We start from the raw sequence: 12373 nt of genomic DNA on the forward strand, positions 1-12373 counted from the left end.
TCTAAGTTTGGAGTCAGGCATATATAAATGTTACTATTCTATATTATTTAAGATCAAACAAATAAAGATCTCCAGTTTCCAAAATAAAATATCAAGCATTTAAAAGAACTTTGGCTTAGCCAGTGCATATCTAGTATTTTTAAACATAGGAAAATGTTGGTGCTCTTGAAGTTCTAGATACACAATGAGTTAGAAAACTGAGCTAAGGAGGGACCTCCATGTCTCATTTAGAGATGCAACCTATACAGCACTTAAAGGATTTGTGAGTGCAATTAAAGTACTTCTGAATCACTGTACCGGCTTTCATGGCATTTAAGAAGTGGTGATTTGATGAAAAGTGTGCTCTTAGCTTTATTTCTTCATTTACCATTCCTCAGGAAGCATGACCCACCAGCCTGAGAAATATTTTCTTAGGTAAGATCAGAGAATGAGACTGAATGGAAAAATTGTAACTGCAAAGCTGGCAAATGAGGACTTGATTCTTTTAATACAATAGAGATAAGATTCTATAAGGAAATTTTTTACCACATTACCTCTCAGTGTTTGATTCTATTAGTAGATTCAACATTTATGCATGTATTCAACTGAAAAAATAAACCTTCAAGTTTTTATTTTATTATAATTAAATAAAAAATTCACATTTGATCTCTGAAGTCTTTATATCTATATGGTAAAATCTTGAAATTTATATGGTGACTAAAGGTTTGTAAAACCCTTTCCTCCCAATAACTCAGATTGTAAATGTTATTTATCCCCATTTTACAGATGAGGTCACAGAGGCTGTGGAACCAGGACTCAATCAGTAGTCTCCTGACTACAAAGACTGGTAGTTTTTCCACTATATTGAGCTCCCTCTTAACTATATTTGAGGAGAAATATAACCTGTTCAGATGTCTGGTGTCCAATGAAGCCAAAGAAGGGCTCACTTTGATTAGAAGTACATAACATAGACAGGAATGTAGTCTCTCTATGACACTTGGCTAATGGGCTTTTGCCAAAAGAGTTTCTTTCACATTATCTGGCAAACAGCTACAAAGGCCCAGGAAGGTTTTGGGGAAAGCCCTTCAGCCTGATAGCCTCTGTCTTCTGCAGGATCATGCCAATGGAGTCATGACTGAAATGATTCCCAATCCTGACAAGCCTAACAATCATATTATCATGAAGTAGAATGTTACAAGATTAGTCTGCCTCCAAATTAAGCCCCAAATTTATTCTCCCCAACCTCAGCTGCTTAAAAACTACTTCTGACAGTGCCCTCCAATTCTTGCTACCAATGAACAATGCTTGTGTGACTTACATTTTCACATCTAATACTATATGAGCATTGGCTGGCTAGGATGGTGCCCATTTCCCATTGTTACTTTTGAGGAGGTAAAGCAGGCAGGGCTTGTGGCTCACAGCTATGCCCTACAGTGTAGATCCAGGAGGAAATCACTTTCCTGATCTAACTGGAATGATCTGGTAAACCTGCCATGCAACTGGATTTAAGTCACTGACTCATTTGGCTGGGAGAGGGGCCAAGAGTTCAGGAGGGCATGATGGAGCTTCAGGGTCTTGGGCACACAAGGATGGCTTCATTTCTCCCTTGGGGGAAGGAGGGGAGCAGGGAGGAGAGGTTGAAAAGCTTCAGAGGTTCTGGGAGGAGGCAGCTATCTAATCTCTGGTGGTACCCACCCTGTGCAAAGATATCGATGGGATGTTTTCTGAAGGGCCATTTTCTGCTTTGGGAAGAGTCTGCTTCAGATTTTTCAGATTCTGCCACATATATGGGTCTCTTTGCTATGGGCACAGCCGTGTGTAACAGGGTTAAGGGACTGAGAGGGAAACAATCTCAAAAGTTGATCCTGAACAAGAGCCGAAACCATTTATTCCTTTTAATTCAACTTTTACAAGGGATTTTTGTCCATGAATCCAAGCATGTTAGCATAGCTGAGCTGATATGGTATCGGCCTCCAACTAAGAATACGGGGGTTCTGAGTTCTGCCTTTATCTCTGATTACATAAGCTTGGAAACATCATTTAACCTTTTTTTGTGACCTAGTTTCTTTCTGTAAGATAACAAAGATACCTACTTACCTAGAGATAAGAGCATGTATAAACTTTTTGAGATCTTTGTAAGAGTAACATTATATCCAATTTCAGAAAACATTTATTAAGCACCTGCCATGTACAATGCACTATAGCAGACACCAGGGATACAAATTTGAAACAAACAAACCAGTACCAGTTCTTGTCCTAAGGATCTCATCATATGATAAACTTTAAATGATCAAATAGTGTAACCTTCTTAAGTCAGTATCTGATACACTGCATACCTGAACTGAGTTGAGGTGACAGTATCCATTCAGTGGAAATCTGATGACATGCGTTGAGTCGTGATTCCAACCTGCGTTGACTGAATTACACATCACATCTCCAATTTCTGGGAACACCTCTTCTATCAAAGATTTATCACCACTGAGTGTAATCCTCTCTCCGAGGTCTGGGGCAACCCGTACCACTAAGCACTCACAGGGTCTAGAAAAGCGACCATTTTCCCGATCCTGTTTCCATCTTTCCATCTCCATTAACATGGGTTGAAGCTGAAAGTACTTTGCCTCTTCATATAACAAAGTGTAGTCCTGGGAAAGAAGAGAAGGGTTTGGGAAAGCGATATTTCATTGTGCTAAACTGTAATAACAGAATGGCAAACTAAGAGCATTAAAAAAAACACCTGCCTCTGTGTAAAAAATCATTTTTGACCTTTGCTATTATGCATTTTGTAATGAAATCAGCTACATCTTTTCCTCTTATTTCAAGTTTGTAAAGACTAAAATAATTTCATGCAATCCAGAGTTAGCCTGCACAAAGTCTGTACAGCATAATGAAAGGGTCAACGCCTTTGGGATAGTTCATAGTCTGCATAATGACAAACACAAGGTAGGGAAACCTGTTTTAGCATGTAAAGAATTTAGAAAAGAGAGATTTTACAGATATAGATGTGTATTCTGCTCTAAGAAAACTCAATGTGCCCCAAGTTAGAATGTACAAAACTGACACAATTGGGGAGATTTTTCAATTTAAGGAATAAGCCCTCTAGTGCACTTTAAATTTCATTAGATTGACAAGAATCTGATTTATGTTCAAAGTTTGGAGACAAACCTATGGTGTAAAGTGAGGCAAACCCGTAGGAAGAGATCTCTTTTGCCATTCTTAATGAGCTCCACAGAAAGCCTGTGCCTCCTGCCAACTCAGTGGTGGTGTGGCAAAATAATGAGATCACTGAGCTGACAGGTCAGAACAACATCAGGTCTCTTCTCCCATCTGGGCACAAGGCAGGCAAACATGTATGGGGTGGGGTAGGGGGAGAAGAGGAAGGAATTCCCAAGTGTTTGTGAAAAGGAAGCCATTTAGATTTTTTTGCATAATTCTGTCTCTTGAAAAAAAAAAAGGTTGGTATTGATTTTAAAAGTTCTTCTAGCAAACAGGTATTAATTAAAAATAAACACCCCAGGAAAGAGGGCTTATAGAGATAAAAAAGGAGTGAGGAGGGAGAGTAGAAACAAGATCAATATTGTGTTTGATGGCTGTTGTGTTTGTCCTTCACTTCTAAAGAGGACTGTGACGTCAGAGAAATGACAGCTAGAGCCACAACTACCATGGAGTGGGAGATGAAGGACAACCTGCCCGAGCATGTTCACGGTGAAAGTTTCCACCCTCTGGCACAGTCACTGCATAAGTCCACGCAATGAGCTGGGGCTGCTGGGTGAGGACGATTGAAATCTTTTTTGGCCCAAGTGCCAATCATCAAAAAGGCCTTTGTTATTTGGCATGACCAATGTTCGTATGTGGAGGAGAGGATGGAGATGAATGAACTGTTTTTATTTTATTTTCAATTTGCCCTTTCGCTTTTGAGTCGACCAGAAGCAGAATTACCCAAGGGCTTTAAAGGTAAAGTGGTTCCAGGAAAGCACCAATTGAGCTCTTTTCCAGCATTTTACTCACACGATTTTACGTGATTATAAGTCATAAAAGAAGAGTTGCATTAAATGAGAAACTTTTAACAAGCAAAAGGTGAGGGAAAGTATCAATCTCAAAACAGCCATGAATGTAGAGGTAACTTTTATTTCTTCTTTTGCCTGATCATTTCTCAGCTAAATACCTTTAATTCCTATAACCTTTCCCCAAATGGCATGGCTGGCAGACCCTTCACCAGTCTGGTTGCCTTTTTTCTGAACCAATTCAGTTTGTCAAAGTTCGTCTTGAAATATAGCACCCACAAAATTATTTATTGCAGTACTTTCTGTGCTATCGAAACCATGGAAGCAAAATGGGTGCCTATTATTTGGACAACGGATGAACAAACTGTGGTATATGAATGCAGTGGATTATCACACCCTAAGAAATGATGAAAATGAAGAGTTCAGAATCGAATAAATGAATGCATAAGCATTTATTAAAGGCTTACTCTGTTCAAGGCACTGTGCTAAATGTTGGGGATACAGATTGAAAAGTAAGATGGTTTCTGTTCCCCAGGAGCTCACTTCTAATGGGAGTGACATCACCTAGAGAAGGTTTCACTTACAAATCAGATAACTGGAAGTGCTGCCTGTCCCATGCTCTTGGGCTTATTTGCCATTCATAAGATTTGTATGAATTTATGTAGAGCAAACAGAGCCAAGGAACACAAAAATGTAAAAAGAACATGGAAAGCCACTGGAACTCTTATCAATGCAATGACCTAACTTGCCGGCTGCAGACTGATAGTCGATAAGGTATGTGTTAATGGATGTGGCCAAAGGGTGTGCAGGTTTTGCTTCACTAGAACTTCTCTGCTGGGAAGTGGAAGTGATACTAAACAAAAAACTATCAATAAGACATTACAAATAAAAAAGATAGCACCCAGACATGAACAGAATAGTGGCCTACACAAGGCTACTGCCCAGGTTTATGGTACTTGAAAACTAACATTGGGGGCAGTGATGGAGATGGCCTTTTGAGCTGAGCTGGGAAGAGGCAACAAGTAGAATTTCAACTTGATCCTAAGAGGAAGTGAGTCTTTAGGAACTTCCTGGAGCCTAGTCTTCCCTCTTTTATTGGTGATCCTTTCTTTTATAACAATGGTTAAGTATTGACCTAGATACACTTCTCCCTTATTAGAAAAGACTAAAATAGTATCAAAAGGATTTAAAAATGGAAAGCCATAACAAAATGAAGATATACATTTCTGTTAACTTTTCCTCCTTCTGTGAGATTTAATTTCTTGGTATGGCATAGGAGGCTCAGATGCTAGCCCTCTGAAAAGATCATGTTTTTCTAGAACACAGAATCTTAGAGAGGGAAAGAACTCTGGAAGTTCTTTCAGTCCCATCTCATGCAGGAATCCCATCTCAAACACCCCCTGGAGGTGTTCATTCAGCCTCTACTTGAGCATTTTTAATGATGGGAAACTCATTACTTCCAAATTAAATTCAACAAACATTTAATAACCTATACCATATTATACTTAAGGTACATGCACACACACACACACACACAGAGTGTGAAGTATATATGTTAATATACTGTGCTGGATAGCTAGAAGGACAAATAAAACATGATTCCTGCTTTCAAGCTAACAAGCAGCTAAGATATATGTACTACCCCTACCCCTCATGAATGTACTACCCACATACACCTACAGCTAGAAAACAAAATGGAATGTGATAAATACATAAAGATGCAAAATGCTAGGAGACTTTAGAGGCAGGAGCACAAGGCAAATCATTTCATTTTTGGACAGACTTATCGGCTAAAAAATCTTTGTTTTAGGCCAAAGTCTAGTTCCTTTTAGTTTTCATCCACTAATGCTACTTCTGCCTTCTGTAGCACTAGTCTTGCTTAGTCTATTGGTTGTGCATGACTCTTTGTGACCCAATTTGGAATTTTCTTGGCAGAGATACTGGAATGGTTTGCCATTGCCCTCTCCAGCTCATTTTATACATGAGGAAACTGAGGCAAGTAGAGTTAAGTGACTTGCCCAGACAATAAGTGCCTGAGGCTGGATTTGAACTCAGAGTCTCTTGACTCCAGGGCCTGGCATTCTATTCCTCTGCCCCAAATGGCATGGGAGGTTCAGATGCCTTCTGCAGCTACTCAAAACAAATCTAATCTTTTAACCATATGATGACCTTAAAATATTTGAAGATGGCTATGATATCCTCATGTTTTCTCCTTCCAAGGTTATACAGCCATTTGTCACTCTCCTTTAGGATATACTTTAGTTTGCCATTGTCCCTCTTAAAGTGTATCACTAAGAAGTGAAAGCAACGCTCCAGATGAGGCGCATGAAGTCTGATGAGCTCAGAGTAGGATGAAAGTATTATCTCCCTTGATCTTGACATCATACTTTTATTAATTGAACCTAAGATTGTATTAACTTTTTTGGCAGCCACATCACACTGGTGACTCACATGGAAAATGTAGTCAATGTATGCCCTTGAGTCTTTTTCACATTGATGTGAAGCCAAGTTGCTCCCATTTTGTAGTTGTGGAGTTGGTTTTTCAAACCCAAGTGCAAGACATTACATTTTTCTTATTCTGATTTCCTCTAGTTAGTTTCATCCCCATATTTCAAGCCTGTCAAGCATTTTGATTCTGTTATCTGATGCATTAGCTATCCCTCTTAGCTTTATGTCATCTCCAAATCTGATGAAACAATGCCTTCTTCATCCAAGCCATTGATAAAAGTGTTGAACAGCAGAGGACCAATTACAGGGCCCTTTGACATGCCACTAGACTTTCCTCTAGGGTAATATCAATCCACTATCAACCTTCTGTGGATATAGTCGTTGTTCAATCTGCTATGAATATGTCCGTATTACCATACTGCCCATATTTCTCCATCATGTGAACAAACATAATGAGAGTTTTGTAGAATATCTTGGTAGAATTCAGATACACATCTAATCTATTTCCCTCAAGGCAGTTAGGTGGTACGGTGGATAGAGTACTGGGCCCCCCCACTGGAGTCAGGAAGATCTGAGTTCAAATCCAACCTCAGACATACTAGCTGTGCCACCCATAAAATGGGGACAACACTGGAGAAGAAAATGGCAAGCCCCTCCAGTATCTCTGCCAAGAAAATCCCATGGACATGACTGAATGACTGAAAAACAAAATTGCATTTCTCTTTGGATCAGTCTAATAATTTCGTAAGAAATCCATATGATAATCTATGTAAACAGAAGTATTTATAGAGGCTCTATTTGTAATGGTAAAATATTGGGAACAACCAACCCATCCAATAGTTAGAGAACAGATGAATAAATGATGACATAGCATTACTCTAGCAAGGTATGGCTAGAAAACTGGACTTAGGAGTCACAAAAACCTGGATTTAAGTCCTGCCTTTGAAACAAACTTATGGCTATGTGACCTGGGGAAGGAGCTTAACTTCACTATGCCCCTAGTTTATTGTCTAAGACTATAAGCTACAGAACAGTTAGTTGTGAATCTGTTTTGTAGAGGAAGTTTTCTCACTGAGACTTCCCTAAACCAACACAATAACCAACACAATCCAAAAAAAATTTGATGTAATGGAATATCATGGTGTCACAAATGACAATAAATACTGAAATACAATTATGGAGAAACCTATATGCGATAATATGATGTGAAATCAGCAGAACTCATTGACAATAACTGTTACAACTAATTGTATGTATTGGTGATCTTTGTTCTCCTTCCAGCAGTAGCAATATTTGGAAATAAGTTCAGGGGATCTCTGATCTTCAGCCTTCTACCTTCCATTTACACTGTATCTTATATGTGCCTAGTTCTTTACATGTCATTTTCATTATTAGAATGTAAACTTCTTTTATTAATTAATTTGTTTTCAGTTTACTTACTTCCATGAGTTTTAAATTTTCTCTCTCTCCTTCCCACCTCCCTCCCCAAGACGGCATGCAATCATATATGGGTTCTACACTTACATGGAATGTAAACTTCTTGAAAGTGGGGGCTGTTTTGGGCTTTCTTTGTATCCCTGCACTTGTGGGAAATTCCTCTGCTGACGCAGATTGTAATTTACGTGTCACTCAGGTGAGTCTTTGGGAATTTTCTGAGGCTTAGAGAGATTGGGGAGCTAGTAAGTGTCCGAGATGGGATTTGAATTCTGACTTTATGTACAATACTCTAGCCATTAGGCCATGACTTCTTTCTCATTATAATTACATAAGACAAGAAAGATAGAAGGAAGGAAAACAAGGTCAAAGGTGATGGCACTTTGGAGAGGTTTGGCAAGAAACCATACTGATTGGGTATTTGTGAATTCAATTGGTTCTATTTTTTTAAAGGCTAAAGGTCTTATGTATGATTTTGCCCTCTGAGAAGTATATTTGTTTGATTTTTTTTGTTGACAGTTATTAAGTTGATAATAAAACTTTTTAATGGAAATGAATCCAGTTTGTCATGATTTACTCTTAGAGAACCCATGATATCTCCTAAGCAATGGACAAGAAGTCAACAGATACATGACTCGACATTTTCAATATGAAGATAGAATCAAAACAGGACTAGAATAATCGTTTTTATTCCCACTGTCATTTGCTGACATTATCCTCGCCTCCTGAAGCAATGGACCTCTCTCTCTTCCTAGTTTATTTAGTTGCTAAGAAGGGTGTAAAAATAAAACCTCTTTTTTGTGACTATGACCCTTAGGAAGCCTCAACTCCCTCTGGAGGTTAGCCTTGCTCCCACCATTATTGTAGCTAGTGCTCCTCTTTCATGTTCATCCTTGGTTACCAGAACTCGCGCCATCTTCTGAACACATTCTCTCCAAATTAGAACCTATTAGAGATTTTCTCTGCATAGTCACATTGGTTTCTTTAGATGGCTGCCCCACTTCTTTCTCCTAAGGATCATCTGTTATTATATTATTAGAATTTCATTTTTAGAGCTTTCCTTAACTGAGTCATATTTTTTGATCATGAGATCATGCTTATTGTTCCTTTGGACTTTTGGGAATATGCTTCCACAGAATCTTGGGTAGCTGTCTGATTGAGGACTTAAAGAGGACACAATTACTTCTTCCCAAGGCTCTAGCTCCTATCATGTCACTGACCAGTTCCTTCTCCATTCTGATTAAAATTAAGTCTGACTTAGCACTTACCCTTCTTGTTTTTCCTACTTCTGAGAAGTGAGATTGTCCATGAGGTAAAGTGAACAATTTATTAGAAAGTCTGACTTAGCAGGAGGGGATTTCCATTAGTTCTTTTGGTGGCTAATCAGAGGCCCCTGCATCATCTTTACCCGAAAAGTTTGCTACTCCCTTGAACTTCTCATACTTGAAGTGCACTCTGTCCCCATGGTCTCTTCTACTAATTGGGTGGTTCCAATTTCCAGAACCTCCATTAACATTTTTAAAATCAATTTTATTTTATTTTCAGCTTTTAATTCTTTCCCTCCTCTTCCCTGATACAGAGAAAACAAGAAAACAAAACTCATTACAAATATGTATAGTCAAGCAAAACCAATTCCCATGATGAACATGTCCAAAGGGGGGAAGAGTCTCAATGTGCCCTCTCAGGCCATTGCCCCTGTCTGGAGGTGGGTAGCTTGTTCCATCAGGAGTTGTCTGGAACTGTACTGGATACTTGTGTTGATCAGGGTTCTAAAGTCTTTCGAGGTTGTTTGTCTTTATAATGCCATTGTTATTGTATAAATTGTAGAACCCAGCCAAGTCTTTATTCTTCTCCAGGTCCCACTTCCTCCTTTTCCATCTCTCCCTTTAGCTTCCTTTTTTGTATTGTCTTCAGTAGAAGCAGGTAAGCTCTTTGAGGACTCGCATGGTCTTTCTCCTTGTATTTGTAATTCAAGCACTTAGCACCGAGTTTGGAATCTATTATCTGCCTCACAAATGTTTGATGACTTGACTGTAATCTCTGCCTGTCCCTTTGTCCAGTTAAATGCTTTGATATTATTTTGAACATATATGAAATCACTGAGTCTCAGTTCATGTCATATCTGAATATTTTAATATATAAACTCAAGAAAAGATTAATTCTAAAGCAAGGATTCTAATCTTTTTTTCTGTCATGTATCCTTCCAATAGTCTGGTAAATCCTATGGACAGTTTCTCAGGATAATTGTGTGTAAATGCATTAAAAAATACAGTTGTCAAAAATGTTAAAAAAAAAAAAAAGTTCATGGACCGCAGGCCTACAGTATTATTTTCCAAAATGAGGTTCTTGGTTCTAAATTATTTCAAGTAGGGCTCATAAAGGCACACAAAACAAAACAAAAACAGAACAACCCCCCCCCCCCCCCAAGGGCTAAGAAGCACCAGGACCTTGGAGAAATGAATAAAAAAAGTGTTAAGTAGAAAATGCTAAGGAAAAAGAGGAAAAATTGTGAAATGTATTCACATTCATAATATAGATGCAGAAAAGCTGGGAATGAATGGTCTCCAAAGGCATTTCCGAAATTTCCAAAAATAAATTAATGTTTGAAAAGGGGAACAAATGGTGGTTGCTTAAATGGCATCTTTAAAGATAGAGGCTGCTAAGTAGGAATCTGGCCCAGGTACAGTTTTTATAGAAATGAAATATTAAGGGACAATGGATAATTTACAGACTTAATGGGCATTTTACTTTATAGATTGAATACACTTACTAAATTATCATAGTGTTAAATATAAGGAAATAAAAAGTAGGAAATAAAAAAACCCCTCCCTTTTTGCTACTCCCCAGCATAATATAATCCCTTCACATCCAAAATGCCTCGTTCCTTTGTCAGCAGGCAATGAATGACAAGGAGAAAATACTTCTTAGAATGTTTAGGGAAGGGTGAAAAGAGGATTTACATTTTTTTCCTAGTCTCAAAGCTATCTTGAATATTCAGGGAATATTATTATTCAGTTCTCAGCTAGTACTGTTTAGTGACCTGGAATATCTCTCATCCTCAAAGGATCCTTCTAGAAATACTCAAGTTCATCATCATCATCACCAGCATTTATATAGTGTTTTAAGATTTGCATAGCACTTTACAGAAGTTATCTCGTATGACCCTATGAGGCAAGTGCTGTTATTATTCCCATTTTACAGTTGAGGAAACAGAGGCTGAGAGTTGAAATGACTTGTCCAAGGATCACCTAGCTAAGTAAGACTGTGAGGCTAGATTTGACTGCAGGTTCAGCACTCTATTCATTGTACCACTCAGAAGCCAGAAGATTCATTGTACTGTCATTTAATGCTATTAATACATAGGTGACAAGAAAATTATTTCAAGGATTAGGTTTTATGTTACTTAAAAAAAACCCATAGAGCACAGATAAATTCTAAGTCAATTTAAAAGGTTTGTTCTGTAAAAAGAACTGGTAAATAATGATCTTGAAAGGCCTCAGTATAGGGTCTTTATATCTGGATGAGGAGGCCTTAGTTCTAGATAGAAGGTTATCTGTTTGGGTTCTAAAAATCTCCAGGGAAAGAGATTTTTTAGGAATTTCATTCCAGGGCTTAACTTCTATCAGCAAGTTCCCCATAGCCAGCATCTAATCTAAATTCTTTGCAATTTAAATTTACTTCTAAGAAGAAGTTTTAGTGAAAATGAAAGATAGCCACCATCTTCCACTAAATAACTTGATAGAGCTAAAGACACCTTTCAGCCTTGAGTTCAAGGATATAATTCCTATTTATATATAATTTCCTTGTAGATCCTATTTTATATCCTTTTTATAACCTGAAATTATCTTATGTACTACTAGATAACTAAGTTATCCATATCCCTCTTAAGTTTACAGAGTTCTAAATAACAATAAACAAGTCTGGTACTAAATTTACATTTATCTAGTCAATTCCAATCCCATTTGTGTGCATCCTTCATTCTTTCCTCCTTTTGTCCAGTATCAGGAGGTGAGATGGCCCTTCTAACCAACACCAATGCCTCTACCTGTGCCCCTGAGCCCACCTCTTCCTCTATCTTTCAGAATCTTGCCCTTTTGGCAATACTCCCTCTCCCTAATTTTTAATTTCTCCACATCCATTGCCTCTTTCAGTATTGCCTACAAATATACCTAGATTTCTCCTGTCTTTTAAAAAAAATTGTCTCAAGCTATTACTGCACACCCCTACCCCTTTATGTAGACAAACACCTAGGAAAAACTCTCTAAACTCACTGCCTACATTTTTTCATCTTTCACTTATTTCTATAGCCTTTGAAATCTGACTTCCTCTCCAACCACTCAACTCAAAGTGCTTTTCCTGAGGTCATCAATGATTGATGTCTTGTTAAATGCAATGTCCTTTTCATAGTACTCATCTTTTCCTTTTTTAATCCTTCTGTAGCTTTCTGACTAAGCTTTCCTATTCTATATTCTCTTCTCCCCTTGTGGTTCTTATCCTGTCTATCTGATAGA

The 12373-nt window shown here is 38.1% G+C and overlaps 1 protein-coding gene across 5 annotated transcripts in view; it reads right to left on the reverse strand.

Annotated features, from left to right (window-relative positions):
• KCTD1 (potassium channel tetramerization domain containing 1) overlaps nt 1-12373 on the reverse strand; it is a 246445-nt gene that overhangs the window by 6388 nt on the left and 227684 nt on the right. For 4 of the 5 annotated variants that reach the window (XM_072604458.1, XM_072604459.1, XM_072604460.1 and 1 more), the window contains one exon: nt 2316-2621. The exons of the other annotated variant lie outside the window; for it this stretch is intronic. In XM_072604458.1, the coding sequence (XP_072460559.1) occupies nt 2316-2621 (306 nt within the window). The remainder of the gene's footprint in view (nt 1-2315; nt 2622-12373) is intronic. 5 annotated transcript variants of the gene reach the window in all.

Source organism: Notamacropus eugenii, chromosome 4 (genome assembly GCF_028372415.1).
Source record: "Notamacropus eugenii isolate mMacEug1 chromosome 4, mMacEug1.pri_v2, whole genome shotgun sequence".
NCBI classification, from domain to species: Eukaryota; Metazoa; Chordata; class Mammalia; order Diprotodontia; family Macropodidae; genus Notamacropus; species Notamacropus eugenii.